Source organism: Entelurus aequoreus, linkage group LG03 (genome assembly GCF_033978785.1).
Source record: "Entelurus aequoreus isolate RoL-2023_Sb linkage group LG03, RoL_Eaeq_v1.1, whole genome shotgun sequence".
Taxonomy (NCBI): Eukaryota; Metazoa; Chordata; class Actinopteri; order Syngnathiformes; family Syngnathidae; genus Entelurus; species Entelurus aequoreus.
The window spans coordinates 94,611,808-94,627,949 of record NC_084733.1 but is presented as its reverse complement, the minus strand read 5'-3'; the positions used below and the strand labels follow the sequence as shown (position 1 = coordinate 94,627,949).

The following is a 16,142-nucleotide window of genomic DNA, read 5'->3' as shown; positions in this document are numbered from 1 at the left end:
GTTCAGTATGTCTGAGGTCTACATGAAGGTGTTCAGTATGTCTGAGGTCTACATGAAGGTGTTCAGTATGTCTGAGGTCTACATGAAGGTGTTCAGTATGTCTGAGGTCTACATGAAGGTGTTCAGTATGTCTGAGGTCTACATGAAGGTGTTCAGTATGTCTGAGGTGTACATGAAGGTGTTCAGTATGTCTGAGGTGTACATGAAGGTGTTCAGTATGTCTGAGGTCTACATGAAGGTGTTCAGTATGTCTGAGGTGTACATGAGGTGTTCAGTATGTCTGAGGTCTACATGAAGGTGTTCAGTATGTCTGAGGTGTACATGAAGGTGTTCAGTATGTCTGAGGTCTACATGAAGGTGTTCAGTATGTCTGAGGTGTACATGAAGGTGTTCAGTATGTCTGAGGTCTACATGAAGGTGTTCAGTATGTCTGAGGTGTACATGAAGGTGTTCAGTATGTCTGAGGTCTACATGAAGGTGTTCAGTATGTCTGAGGTCTACATGAAGGTGTTCAGTATGTCTGAGGTCTACATGAAGGTGTTCAGTATGTCTGAGGTCTACATGAAGGTGTTCAGTATGTCTGAGGTCTACATGAAGGTGTTCAGTATGTCTGAGGTCTACATGAAGGTGTTCAGTATGTCTGAGGTCTACATGAAGGTGTTCAGTATGTCTGAGGTGTACATGAAGGTGTTCAGTATGTCTGAGGTCTACATGAAGGTGTTCAGTATGTCTGAGGTCTACATGAAGGTGTTCAGTATGTCTGAGGTGTACATGAAGGTGTTCAATATGTCTGAGGTCTACATGAAGGTGTTCAGTATGTCTGAGGTCTACATGAAGGTGTTCAGCATGTCTGAGGTCTACATGAAGGTGTTCAGTATGTCTGAGGTCTACATGAAGGTGTTCAGTATGTCTGAGGTCTACATGAAGGTGTTCAGTATGTCTGAGGTCTACATGAAGGTGTTCAGTATGTCTGAGGTCTACATGAAGGTGTCCAGTATGTCTGAGGTCTACATGAAGGTGTTCAGTATGTCTGAGGTCTACATGAAGGTGTTCAGTATGTCTGAGGTCTACATGAAGGTGTTCAGTATGTCTGAGGTGCTACATGAAGGTGTTCAGTATGTCTGAGGTCTACATGAAGGTGTTCAGTATGTCTGAGGTGTACATGAAGGTGTTCAGTATGTCTGAGGTCTACATGAAGGTGTTCAGTATGTCTGAGGTGTACATGAAGGTGTTCAGTATGTCTGAGGTCTACAGGAAGGTGTTCAGTATGTCTGAGGTCTACATGAAGGTGTTCAGTATGTCTGAGGTCTACATGAAGGTGTTCAGTATGTCTGAGGTCTACATGAAGGTGTTCAGTATGTCTGAGGTGTACATGAAGGTGTTCAGTATGTCTGAGGTCTACATGAAGGTGTTCAGTATGTCTGAGGTCTACAGGAAGGTGTTCAGTATGTCTGAGGTCTACATGAAGGTGTTCAATATGTCTGAGGTCTACATGAAGGTGTTCAGTATGTCTGAGGTCTACATGAAGGTGTTCAGTATGTCTGAGGTGTACATGAAGGTGTTCAGTATGTCTGAGGTCTACATGAAGGTGTTCAATATGTCTGAGGTGTACATGAAGGTGTTCAGTATGTCTGAGGTCTACATGAAGGTGTTCAGTATGTCTGAGGTGTACATGAAGGTGTTCAGTATGTCTGAGGTCTACATGAAGGTGTTCAGTATGTCTGAGGTGTACATGAAGGTGTTCAGTATGTCTGAGGTCTACATGAAGGTGTTCAGTATGTCTGAGGTCTACATGAAGGTGTTCAGTATGTCTGAGGTCTACATGAAGGTGTTCAGTATGTCTGAGGTCTACATGAAGGTGTTCAGTATGTCTGAGGTCTACATGAAGGTGTTCAGTATGTCTGAGGTCTACATGAAGGTGTTCAGTATGTCTGAGGTCTACATGAAGGTGTTCAATATGTCTGAGGTGTACATGAAGGTGTTCAGTATGTCTGAGGTCTACATGAAGGTGTTCAGTATGTCTGAGGTCTACATGAAGGTGTTCAGTATGTCTGAGGTGTACATGAAGGTGTTCAATATGTCTGAGGTCTACATGAAGGTGTTCAGTATGTCTGAGGTCTACATGAAGGTGTTCAGCATGTCTGAGGTCTACATGAAGGTGTTCAGCATGTCTGAGGTCTACATGAAGGTGTTCAGTATGTCTGAGGTCTACATGAAGGTGTTCAGTATGTCTGAGGTCTACATGAAGGTGTCCAGTATGTCTGAGGTCTACATGAAGGTGTTCAGTATGTCTGAGGTGTACATGAAGGTGTTCAGTATGTCTGAGGTCTACAGGAAGGTGTCCAGTATGTCTGAGGTCTACATGAAGGTGTTCAGTATGTCTGAGGTCTACATGAAGGTGTTCAGTATGTCTGAGGTCTACATGAAGGTGTTCAGTATGTCTGAGGTGTACATGAAGGTGTTCAGTATGTCTGAGGTCTACATGAAGGTGTTCAGTATGTCTGAGGTCTACATGAAGGTGTTCAGTATGTCTGAGGTCTACATGAAGGTGTTCAGTATGTCTGAGGTGTACATGAAGGTGTTCAATATGTCTGAGGTCTACATGAAGGTGTTCAGTATGTCTGAGGTCTACATGAAGGTGTTCAGCATGTCTGAGGTCTACATGAAGGTGTTCAGCATGTCTGAGGTCTACATGAAGGTGTTCAGTATGTCTGAGGTCTACATGAAGGTGTTCAGTATGTCTGAGGTCTACATGAAGGTGTCCAGTATGTCTGAGGTCTACATGAAGGTGTTCAGTATGTCTGAGGTGTACATGAAGGTGTTCAGTATGTCTGAGGTCTACAGGAAGGTGTCCAGTATGTCTGAGGTCTACATGAAGGTGTTCAGTATGTCTGAGGTCTACATGAAGGTGTTCAGTATGTCTGAGGTCTACATGAAGGTGTTCAGTATGTCTGAGGTGTACATGAAGGTGTTCAGTATGTCTGAGGTCTACAGGAAGGTGTTCAGTATGTCTGAGGTCTACATGAAGGTGTTCAGTATGTCTGAGGTCTACATGAAGGTGTTCAGTATGTCTGAGGTCTACATGAAGGTGTTCAGTATGTCTGAGGTCTACATGAAGGTGTTCAGCATGTCTGAGGTCTACATGAAGGTGTTCAGTATGTCTGAGGTCTACATGAAGGTGTTCAATATGTCTGAGGTCTACATGAAGGTGTTCAGTATGTCTGAGGTCTACATGAAGGTGTTCAGCATGTCTGAGGTCTACATGAAGGTGTTCAGCATGTCTGAGGTCTACATGAAGGTGTTCAGTATGTCTGAGGTCTACATGAAGGTGTTCAGTATGTCTGAGGTCTACATGAAGGTGTTCAGTATGTCTGAGGTGTACATGAAGGTGTTCAGTATGTCTGAGGTCTACATGAAGGTGTTCAGTATGTCTGAGGTGTACATGAAGGTGTTCAGTATGTCTGAGGTCTACAGGAAGGTGTCCAGTATGTCTGAGGTCTACATGAAGGTGTTCAGTATGTCTGAGGTCTACATGAAGGTGTTCAGTATGTCTGAGGTCTACATGAAGGTGTTCAGTATGTCTGAGGTGTACATGAAGGTGTTCAGTATGTCTGAGGTCTACAGGAAGGTGTTCAGTATGTCTGAGGTCTACATGAAGGTGTTCAGTATGTCTGAGGTCTACATGAAGGTGTTCAGTATGTCTGAGGTCTACATGAAGGTGTTCAGTATGTCTGAGGTCTACATGAAGGTGTTCAGCATGTCTGAGGTCTACATGAAGGTGTTCAGTATGTCTGAGGTCTACATGAAGGTGTTCAGTATGTCTGAGGTCTACATGAAGGTGTTCAGTATGTCTGAGGTCTACATGAAGGTGTTCAGCATGTCTGAGGTCTACATGAAGGTGTTCAGCATGTCTGAGGTCTACATGAAGGTGTTCAGTATGTCTGAGGTCTACATGAAGGTGTTCAGTATGTCTGAGGTCTACATGAAGGTGTTCAATATGTCTGAGGTCTACATGAAGGTGTTCAGTATGTCTGAGGTCTACATGAAGGTGTTCAGCATGTCTGAGGTCTACATGAAGGTGTTCAGCATGTCTGAGGTCTACATGAAGGTGTTCAGTATGTCTGAGGTCTACATGAAGGTGTTCAGTATGTCTGAGGTCTACATGAAGGTGTTCAGTATGTCTGAGGTCTACATGACGGTGTTAAGTATGTCTGAGGTCTACATGAAGGTGTTCAGTATGTCTGAGGTCTACATGAAGGTGTTCAGTATGTCTGAGGTCTACATGAAGGTGTTCAGTATGTCTGAGGTGTACATGAAGGTGTTCAGTATGTCTGAGGTCTACATGAAGGTGTTCAGTATGTCTGAGGTCTACAGGAAGGTGTCCAGTATGTCTGAGGTCTACATGAAGGTGTTCAGTATGTCTGAGGTCTACATGAAGGTGTTCAGTATGTCTGAGGTCTACATGAAGGTGTTCAGTATGTCTGAGGTGTACATGAAGGTGTTCAGTATGTCTGAGGTCTACAGGAAGGTGTTCAGTATGTCTGAGGTCTACATGAAGGTGTTCAGTATGTCTGAGGTCTACATGAAGGTGTTCAGTATGTCTGAGGTCTACATGAAGGTGTTCAGTATGTCTGAGGTCTACATGAAGGTGTTCAGCATGTCTGAGGTCTACATGAAGGTGTTCAGTATGTCTGAGGTCTACATGAAGGTGTTCAATATGTCTGAGGTCTACATGAAGGTGTTCAGTATGTCTGAGGTCTACATGAAGGTGTTCAGCATGTCTGAGGTCTACATGAAGGTGTTCAGCATGTCTGAGGTCTACATGAAGGTGTTCAGTATGTCTGAGGTCTACATGAAGGTGTTCAGTATGTCTGAGGTCTACATGAAGGTGTTCAATATGTCTGAGGTCTACATGAAGGTGTTCAGTATGTCTGAGGTCTACATGAAGGTGTTCAGCATGTCTGAGGTCTACATGAAGGTGTTCAGTCATGTCTGAGGTCTACATGAAGGTGTTCAGTATGTCTGAGGTCTACATGAAGGTGTTCAGTATGTCTGAGGTCTACATGAAGGTGTTCAGTATGTCTGAGGTCTACATGACGGTGTTAAGTATGTCTGAGGTCTACATGAAGGTGTTCAGTATGTCTGAGGTCTACATGAAGGTGTTCAGTATGTCTGAGGTCTACATGAAGGTGTTCAGTATGTCTGAGGTGTACATGAAGGTGTTCAGTATGTCTGAGGTCTACATGAAGGTGTCCAGTATGTCTGAGGTCTACATGAAGGTGTTCAGTATGTCTGAGGTCTACATGAAGGTGTTCAGTATGTCTGAGGTCTACATGAAGGTGTTCAGTATGTCTGAGGTCTACATGAAGGTGTTCAGTATGTCTGAGGTCTACATGAAGGTGTTCAGTATGTCTGAGGTCTACATGAAGGTGTCCAGTATGTCTGAGGTCTACATGAAGGTGTTCAGTATGTCTGAGGTGTACATGAAGGTGTTCAGTATGTCTGAGGTCTACAGGAAGGTGTCCAGTATGTCTGAGGTCTACATGAAGGTGTTCAGTATGTCTGAGGTCTACATGAAGGTGTTCAGTATGTCTGAGGTCTACATGAAGGTGTTCAGTATGTCTGAGGTGTACATGAAGGTGTTCAGTATGTCTGAGGTCTACATGAAGGTGTTCAGTATGTCTGAGGTCTACATGAAGGTGTTCAGTATGTCTGAGGTCTACATGAAGGTGTTCAGTATGTCTGAGGTGTACATGAAGGTGTTCAATATGTCTGAGGTCTACATGAAGGTGTTCAGTATGTCTGAGGTCTACATGAAGGTGTTCAGCATGTCTGAGGTCTACATGAAGGTGTTCAGCATGTCTGAGGTCTACATGAAGGTGTTCAGTATGTCTGAGGTCTACATGAAGGTGTTCAGTATGTCTGAGGTCTACATGAAGGTGTCCAGTATGTCTGAGGTCTACATGAAGGTGTTCAGTATGTCTGAGGTGTACATGAAGGTGTTCAGTATGTCTGAGGTCTACAGGAAGGTGTCCAGTATGTCTGAGGTCTACATGAAGGTGTTCAGTATGTCTGAGGTCTACATGAAGGTGTTCAGTATGTCTGAGGTCTACATGAAGGTGTTCAGTATGTCTGAGGTGTACATGAAGGTGTTCAGTATGTCTGAGGTCTACAGGAAGGTGTTCAGTATGTCTGAGGTCTACATGAAGGTGTTCAGTATGTCTGAGGTCTACATGAAGGTGTTCAGTATGTCTGAGGTCTACATGAAGGTGTTCAGTATGTCTGAGGTCTACATGAAGGTGTTCAGCATGTCTGAGGTCTACATGAAGGTGTTCAGTATGTCTGAGGTCTACATGAAGGTGTTCAATATGTCTGAGGTCTACATGAAGGTGTTCAGTATGTCTGAGGTCTACATGAAGGTGTTCAGCATGTCTGAGGTCTACATGAAGGTGTTCAGCATGTCTGAGGTCTACATGAAGGTGTTCAGTATGTCTGAGGTCTACATGAAGGTGTTCAGTATGTCTGAGGTCTACATGAAGGTGTTCAGTATGTCTGAGGTGTACATGAAGGTGTTCAGTATGTCTGAGGTCTACATGAAGGTGTTCAGTATGTCTGAGGTGTACATGAAGGTGTTCAGTATGTCTGAGGTCTACAGGAAGGTGTCCAGTATGTCTGAGGTCTACATGAAGGTGTTCAGTATGTCTGAGGTCTACATGAAGGTGTTCAGTATGTCTGAGGTCTACATGAAGGTGTTCAGTATGTCTGAGGTGTACATGAAGGTGTTCAGTATGTCTGAGGTCTACAGGAAGGTGTTCAGTATGTCTGAGGTCTACATGAAGGTGTTCAGTATGTCTGAGGTCTACATGAAGGTGTTCAGTATGTCTGAGGTCTACATGAAGGTGTTCAGTATGTCTGAGGTCTACATGAAGGTGTTCAGCATGTCTGAGGTCTACATGAAGGTGTTCAGTATGTCTGAGGTCTACATGAAGGTGTTCAATATGTCTGAGGTCTACATGAAGGTGTTCAGTATGTCTGAGGTCTACATGAAGGTGTTCAGCATGTCTGAGGTCTACATGAAGGTGTTCAGCATGTCTGAGGTCTACATGAAGGTGTTCAGTATGTCTGAGGTCTACATGAAGGTGTTCAGTATGTCTGAGGTCTACATGAAGGTGTTCAATATGTCTGAGGTCTACATGAAGGTGTTCAGTATGTCTGAGGTCTACATGAAGGTGTTCAGCATGTCTGAGGTCTACATGAAGGTGTTCAGCATGTCTGAGGTCTACATGAAGGTGTTCAGTATGTCTGAGGTCTACATGAAGGTGTTCAGTATGTCTGAGGTCTACATGAAGGTGTTCAGTATGTCTGAGGTCTACATGACGGTGTTAAGTATGTCTGAGGTCTACATGAAGGTGTTCAGTATGTCTGAGGTCTACATGAAGGTGTTCAGTATGTCTGAGGTCTACATGAAGGTGTTCAGTATGTCTGAGGTGTACATGAAGGTGTTCAGTATGTCTGAGGTCTACATGAAGGTGTTCAGTATGTCTGAGGTCTACAGGAAGGTGTCCAGTATGTCTGAGGTCTACATGAAGGTGTTCAGTATGTCTGAGGTCTACATGAAGGTGTTCAGTATGTCTGAGGTCTACATGAAGGTGTTCAGTATGTCTGAGGTGTACATGAAGGTGTTCAGTATGTCTGAGGTCTACAGGAAGGTGTTCAGTATGTCTGAGGTCTACATGAAGGTGTTCAGTATGTCTGAGGTCTACATGAAGGTGTTCAGTATGTCTGAGGTCTACATGAAGGTGTTCAGTATGTCTGAGGTCTACATGAAGGTGTTCAGCATGTCTGAGGTCTACATGAAGGTGTTCAGTATGTCTGAGGTCTACATGAAGGTGTTCAATATGTCTGAGGTCTACATGAAGGTGTTCAGTATGTCTGAGGTCTACATGAAGGTGTTCAGCATGTCTGAGGTCTACATGAAGGTGTTCAGCATGTCTGAGGTCTACATGAAGGTGTTCAGTATGTCTGAGGTCTACATGAAGGTGTTCAGTATGTCTGAGGTCTACATGAAGGTGTTCAATATGTCTGAGGTCTACATGAAGGTGTTCAGTATGTCTGAGGTCTACATGAAGGTGTTCAGCATGTCTGAGGTCTACATGAAGGTGTTCAGCATGTCTGAGGTCTACATGAAGGTGTTCAGTATGTCTGAGGTCTACATGAAGGTGTTCAGTATGTCTGAGGTCTACATGAAGGTGTTCAGTATGTCTGAGGTCTACATGACGGTGTTAAGTATGTCTGAGGTCTACATGAAGGTGTTCAGTATGTCTGAGGTCTACATGAAGGTGTTCAGTATGTCTGAGGTCTACATGAAGGTGTTCAGTATGTCTGAGGTGTACATGAAGGTGTTCAGTATGTCTGAGGTCTACATGAAGGTGTCCAGTATGTCTGAGGTCTACATGAAGGTGTTCAGTATGTCTGAGGTCTACATGAAGGTGTTCAGTATGTCTGAGGTCTACATGAAGGTGTTCAGTATGTCTGAGGTCTACATGAAGGTGTTCAGTATGTCTGAGGTCTACATGAAGGTGTTCAGTATGTCTGAGGTCTACATGAAGGTGTTCAGTATGTCTGAGGTCTACATGAAGGTGTTCAGTATGTCTGAGGTCTACATGAAGGTGTTCAGTATGTCTGAGGTCTACATGAAGGTGTTCAGTATGTCTGAGCCCACATAGAAGAGGCACGAGAGTACAAATACATTTTGTCTCTGCGCTGAAACATTTGCAGAAGGCGCCTAGTGAGACATCAAGTGGGAGGAAAATAGAATTGATTGTAATGTGAAGGCAGAGAAGAGTAGTTGGCAGCCGGCAATGGAGGTTAATGGAGGTGGTGTTCATGGAGGTGGTGTTCAGGGTATAACTGGCTTGGCTCAGCATTGATCCATGTGTTCATTAACCCCCGCTGGCTCCTCATCCATCTTCCTGACGCCGCTCTTTCCATTCTTTCGTTGCACAATGAACACTCTCAGGATTATACTTTCATTTTGTTAAAGTGACGCACACTCCAGGTGTTTATGTTGCAATATTCATTCACACACTATCTAAATTCAGCCATAAACTGATGTGTGATGCATCAACATGTCCTCTTCAGCCTTTATCTGGATAGAATATGATAGCAAATACTTCATTTGAAGAACATGTACACCATACTGACTATTTATTATCTTGGAGACATTGATGAGTGTTTAGTTATGTCTAATCACTTGTACGAGGCAAACGAATGATGGCTCTATCCAACCCCAAATTGAAGATCTCTTCCAATAGTACCGAGGTCGAAGAATTCTTCGTCAGGGCTCACTTTCTTGTGGATGCTACGCTAGTGGTGCTAACGGACGCAATCAATAATGCCTTGCGGGAGTGAGACCAAAGCTGTAACATTTACCTGGGAGCTTCAACCGTTCAGTGGACCGGACCTTCAATCAAAGAATAATCCCCATTACAATTTATGGGTCACCAGGTCTGTGTTCCCAAATCCACCATTTTCTGGGCTGACAGCAACACTCAACATTCATTTTCTTCCATGTAAAGACATTTATAAAGTCTCTTTATGTCATGATCTGTGGTCTAGATCATGTTTTGTTTGGTTATGTTCTGTTGGGTTTTTGGACTCCCTTAGTTCCTGTTTGTGCACCTCCCTGATTTTGTTTTGGTTGCCATGGTTGCTAATTATGTTCGCCTGTCCCAGATTAGTGTTCAGCTGCTACGCGAGCACTAATCAGAGGCATTATTTAAGCCTGCCATTGCCGGTCAGTCGGCCTGGCGTCATTGTTTCATGCGATGCCATAGTTTATGCTGTTTGTTCGCTTCATGCCGTGTCCACGTGACTTTTATTTGCTTCATGCAACCTGCTACTTAAGTTGTTTGTTTCATGCCAAAGCTACGTGTTTATTTCTTGTCCATAGTCCGTGCTAATAGTAGCATTAGCTTCGAGTGTGACTTGTTTTCCGGTTTTTTGTACTACTTTGATATTTTGTGGAATAAATAATGTTCCAACCTGCACGCCATGTCCGGAGTTGTCCGTCTGCATTTCGGGAGAACGAACCCCGACCCAAACGTGACACTTTATTTGTACACACATTATATACATCCATCCATCCATCCATTTTCTACCGTTTGTCCCTTTCATATATATAAATACATGCATATTATATACTCTGCACTGCAACATGTTTGCAGTATATATAAGGTCTATCCCATCCTATATTCTGTCTTTATAAGTGCTTGCTAGTTTGATCCTGTGCCTCGCACCAAGTCCAAGAGCCTATAGAGTTCTGTAGAGGCCTCATGGATGTCTGCAAGGAACAGATTGGATTTCCTGTGAGTGAAGTAAAGGGTTAAGTGTGCCAACACTATTTATCAACATCAGGGAAAGTGCCAAGGTGTCCTGCACAGATAGCGGCCCTGAAGGGAGCCTGCGAGCAATTAAAACCGAAGCCAACTCCCAGCTCTCGGGTGACCGTTGACCTCTGGGAAGTCTGCAGCACAGCTTTGGATGCTCCTGGCTAAATCCTTCCAGGGATTATTGAAATCCTGTCAATTGAACCATAACACTCTAACACTTGATTTGTTTTGTTTTCTGAGCTGTTTAAACCAATTTGAAGCAAGCGATGACTTCCTGAGAGAATCCATCAGCAAATCATTTGTCCGGAATCTTTGGTTGGTCATTTTTACCATGCAGCACATTACCCATCCACATAAACAAAATAAACCATTACTTTGCTCCTGACTGGCAGAGTGCTAATATGTACGCAAATTCATGCTCAACACGTATGTGGATCCTTAAAATACCCTGGTACACTTGGTTGTTCTCTTATGTCTCAGTCTTTGAAAGCTGGATTACGCTCTTGTGTCGTGGCTTGTGTAGCAAACGTTACCTTCTGTGGATATGACTTGTTCAGAATGTGGCTTCTCCTCAGATTTCCCGTCAACATTTGCATTAAAAAACGTGCTAATCAGATGTCGTCTGGAATGACCGATAAAGGATTTTTGAACCAACTGCAACCAACTTTATTGACATTGTTTTCCAACCATGGCTTCAAAGTGTTGTAATAAAACAACATTCACATGAAAATATACAACTCTGCCATTGACAGTCAATATTCAATTCATGTTGATTCTTGTCAACTACTCTGCCGAAAGGTGTGTTTTCTCCCTTCAAAGGGGAACGACAACAATGTGTAAACGTCTGTCAATTACCAGTGATGCACCACATTTTCAGCAGAAAGACTCTTGTCACCGAAACAACACTCAAACACTCCCAACATCGGATCAATTGTACCGTATTTTCCGGACAACAAAGCGCGCTTAAAATCCTTTCATTTTCTCAAACTCGACAGTGCGCCTTATAATGTTTGGTTGTGCTTACCGACCTCGAAGCAATTATATTTGGTACATGGTGAAATGATAAGTGTGACCAGTAGATGGCAGTCACACATAAGAGAAACGTGTAGACGGCATTTTGACGCCAGTAAACAACACCAACATTTTATATGTTCCATTGAGAATATAGAACATTACACACGGTGCTCAAAAATCTATCAAAATGTTTTAGTACGTCTTTGGTAAGCTATGAAGCCACACCACTAGATGGATTGTACTGTGCTTCAACATAGGAGTATTATTATGCTGTGTGTATAAGGTAAGACATATTATCTGCTGTTTTCTTTCACAATATTATGCAAAAGCAACTTTTCTTACCTTCTGGTACCTGCTGATCTGTATTTGGGATCTGCATAAGTCCTGAAAAATTGCGCGCATCCTTCTTTGTGGTCTCGTAGTGGATAATCTTCTTCTTTTCCTCTATCTTCTTGTTATGTGACATTCATCCTCCACTGTTGCCATTTCTAATATAAAGTAGTGTAAAGTTCTTACTTATATCTGTCAGTAAACTCACCATGAAAGCACTAAAACATACCGGTGTATTGAGTTGACATTATTCACCCAAGGAACTTTACTTATTAGAGAGCTCTGGTCACGGGACACATTTCGGGTGTTGTTGTTGCACTAGTGAGCCACGGATGAGGAGTTGCTGCTCCGTTATTGATTGAAGTAAAGTGTGAATGTTGTTAAAACAGTTAGCGCCATCTTTTGACACTTCTTCCACTCCCGTCCTTGCACGCTACACCCCTACAACAAAGAGAAGACGTTGTCAAAGTGGAGGCACGTAAATAAGACTTGAAGATGATGAGTAAAACATCATCTATGCAACATTTTGAGCAAAGAACCAGCATTACATGTTATGTAGACCACAAGGAAGTCTTTTACATTTAGAAAATAGTCATAATAATATAGCTCATTTAATGCGCCTTATAATCCGGTGCGCCCTATGGTCCTGAACATACGGTACAACCCACATGTAATTTGTACATTGTGAAGGCATCATTGAGAAAAATGTGCCTGCCATGCTTTTGACTAAGCTTGAAGTGCTAACATACATACATTACATTACATGAAATAAGCAACTCCCACTCTGCACACATGTGATGAGGATGACAACTAACTCTGTAACCCAGTAAGACAATGGCCCAGCATCACAGTCTGGACCCACTGGGAAATAACATGTAAGGAGTAGCATGTCAGTGTGGACCAAGGGAAATAAGATGTAAGTCAGTGTGGACCAAGGGAAATAAGATGTAAGTCAGTGTGGTCCAAGGGAAATAAGATGTAAGTCAATGTGGTCCAAGGGACATAACCTGCTTTGAAGTCAAGCTCTGCTGAGTCTCTGAAGATAACACACTAGTCACTTCAGTCCCCAGTAAAACACACTTGCTACGTGTCTCGCCACATTTGGTGCAATGTTTTCTTTTCTTTTTGTCATTGCACACATGCATTGTTAACTCCTGGTACATCTGCAGCACTACAATATAGAGCAGTGTTTTTCAACCACACTAGTGTACCGTGAGATACAGTCTGGTGTGTCGTGGGAGATGATCTCATTTCACCTATTTGGGTTAAAAACATCTTTTGCAAAGCAGTAATTATAGTCTGCAAATGGTGTGTTGTTGTTGAGTGTCGGTGCTGTCTAGAGCTCGGCAGAGTAACCGTGTAATACTCTTACATATCAGTAGGTGGCAGCCGGTAGCTAATTGCTTTGTAGATGTCAGAAACAGCGGGAGGCAGTGTGCAGGTAAATAGGTGTCTAATGCTTAAACCAAAAATAAACAAAAAGGTGAGTGCCCCTAAGAAAAGGCATTGAAGTTTAGGGAAGGCTATGCAGAACTAAACTGGCTACAAAGTAAACAAAAACAGAATGCTGGACGACAGCAAAGACTTACTGTGGGGCAAAGACGGCGTCCACAAAGTACATCCGAACATGACGTGACAATCAACAATGTCCCCACAAAGGAGGATAAAAACAAGTGAAATATTCTTGATTGCTAAAACAAAGTAGATGCGGGAAATATCGCTCAAAGGAAGACATGAAACTGCTACAGGAAAACACCAACAAAAGAGAAAAAGCCACCAAAATAGGAGCGCAAGACAAGAAGTAAAACACTACACACAGGAAAACAGCAAACAAGTCCAAATAAGTCAGGGTGTGATGTGACAGGTGGTGACAGTACACCTACTTTGAGACAAGAGCTATAGTGATGCATGCTTGTTATGATTTAAAGTCATATCCAACAATTGCCACAACGACTTTTTACTGTCAACTGAGTTTCGTTTTTGAATGATTTCTGCTGGTGGTGTGCCTCCGCGTTTTTTCACCGCAAAAAATGTGCCTTGGCTCAAAAAAGGTTGAAAAACACTGATAAACAGTATGTGCAGTATCTCATGGTAGAGCTGCAACACTACAATATAGAGTATGTACAGTAGAGAGGATATAAATACAGTCTATTATACAGAATTACTCACATGTGGATAACATAAATACAGTCTATTATACAGCATTATTCACATGTGAATAACATAAATACAGTCTATTATACAGCATTATTCACATGTGAATAATATAAATACAGTCTATAATGCAACATTATTCACATGTGAATAATATAAATACAGTCTATTATACAGCATTATTCACATGTGGATAACATAAATACAGTCTATTATACAGCATTATTCACATGTGAATAACAAATACAGTCTATTATACAGCATTATTCACATGTGAATAACATAAATACAGTCTATTATACAGCATTATTCACATGTGAATAATATAAATACAGTCTATTATGCAACATCATTCACATGTTAAATAATATAAATACAGTCTATTATACAGCATTATTCACATGTGAATAATATAAATACAGTCTAATATGCAACATTATTCACATGTTAAATAATATAAATACAGTCTATTATACAGCATTATTCACATGTGAGTAATATAAATACAGTCTATTATACAGCATTATTCACATGTGAATAATATAAATACATGATACATTTACAGTACATGTACAGTCAAAAGGAACATATGCATGATACAGTCTGATGGCTGTCGGTGTGAAGGACACAAGAACCACGTGATCCTGATCAGTATCATCAATGATCAGTATCATCAATGATCAGTATCATCAATGATCAGTATCATCAATGGCAAATAGATGAATTGAGTTATATTTTTTCAATGATTGTGTGATGAAACAATGTCTTCATGTTTCTTCTTCACTTGCAGATAACCGCATTTGATGAGCTGCAGGCTGACTTCAAGGTGCCGATAGACCAAGGCAATCCCCTCCATGCGGTAGGTTGGACTTCATCTTACTGCACTTATTGCCTCTCAAGCTCATCTTCTGTTAACATAATAAGCACAAAGTGTGTGTATGAAGACATATATTGGGTCTCCATTACTACTCAATTGAGGTTCTCCACTCAGTGGTTTATTTGGCAATGTAGTTTGCAGCTTGCCGTCTTTTTATGGTGTGAACGCTGAAGAGGACAAAAATTATGACATTATTCTTCTCATTCTGTCACTTTTTCATGCGTCCGCATTCTGCAAAATATTCCAAGCCTTCCAACGTCAAAATGTTCAACTGTTTGGGAAACCCTGGCTATTCATTCCAGACTTCCGTTCAAGTTCAAGTTCAAGTACCAGTGATAGTCACACACACACTAGGTGTGGTGAATTGTGTCCTCTGCATTTGACCCATCCCCTTTTTCACCCCCTGGGAGGTGAGGGGAGCAGTGAGCAGCAGTGGTGGCCGCGCCCGGGAATCATTTTTGGTGATTTAACCCCCAATTCCAAGCCTTGATGCTGAGTGCCAAGCAGGGAGGTAATGGCTCCCATTTTTATAGTCTTTGGTATGACTCGGCCGGGGTTTGAACTCACAACCTCGACACTCTAACCACTAGGCCACTGAGTAGGGATTTTTCGTAAGTTCACATTTCCCTGACAAAAAAAAATAAAAAATGTTTACAGCTCCAGATTTCTCATCTGCATCTTCTCAACCAGTTCGGACTATTCCAGCATGAAAAAATTAAACTTATTCAGGATATCCAGACTAAAAATCCTGTTTTTTTCAATGTTGCAAATGATCGTGTCACGTTTGGGTCGCATCTTTATGCGGGGTCGTTCTCCCAGGAATGCAGACGGACAACTCCGGACATGGCATGCGGGTAAAAACATGATTTAATTTGCAAAATACCAAAGTAGTACAAACAAAACGGAACACAAGGCGGAGGCACAACGTGTTGATCGCACTTGGAGCTAATGCTACTTCTTAGCAAGGACTAGAGACAAGCAATACTCAGGTAACTGTGGCATGAAACAAACAAGACTTAGGCAGCATGGCATGAAGCAAACACTTAGCATAAACTAGAGACAAGGCAAAACTCACGGAGACAGGTTGCATGAAGCAAACTGATGCCAGGCCGACTGACTGGCAAAGGCAAGCTTAAATAATGCCTCTGATTAGTGCTCGGGAAGCAGGTGAGCACTAATCAGAGACAGGTGAACACAATGAGTAACCATGGCAACCGAAACAAACTCAGAGGTGCACCAAAAAGAACTAAAAGGAGTCCAAAACCAACAGAAAATATAATCAGGACCACGGATCATGACAGATCGTTGATCTTGAAAATTCTTACTCCTTCCACATTCCTCCACTGATTTGAACATCAAAACATTCAAGCTAGCCT

At 42.3% G+C, this 16,142-nt stretch overlaps 1 protein-coding gene across 2 annotated transcripts in view; it reads left to right on the top strand.

Annotated features, from left to right (window-relative positions):
• The window catches only part of cnih3 (cornichon family AMPA receptor auxiliary protein 3), a 67,888-nt gene that overhangs the window by 20,323 nt on the left and 31,423 nt on the right, over positions 1 to 16,142 (top strand). For both annotated transcript variants that reach the window (XM_062043294.1, XM_062043293.1), the window contains exon 2: positions 14,680 to 14,748. In XM_062043294.1, the coding sequence (XP_061899278.1) occupies positions 14,680 to 14,748 (69 nt within the window). The remainder of the gene's footprint in view (positions 1 to 14,679; positions 14,749 to 16,142) is intronic.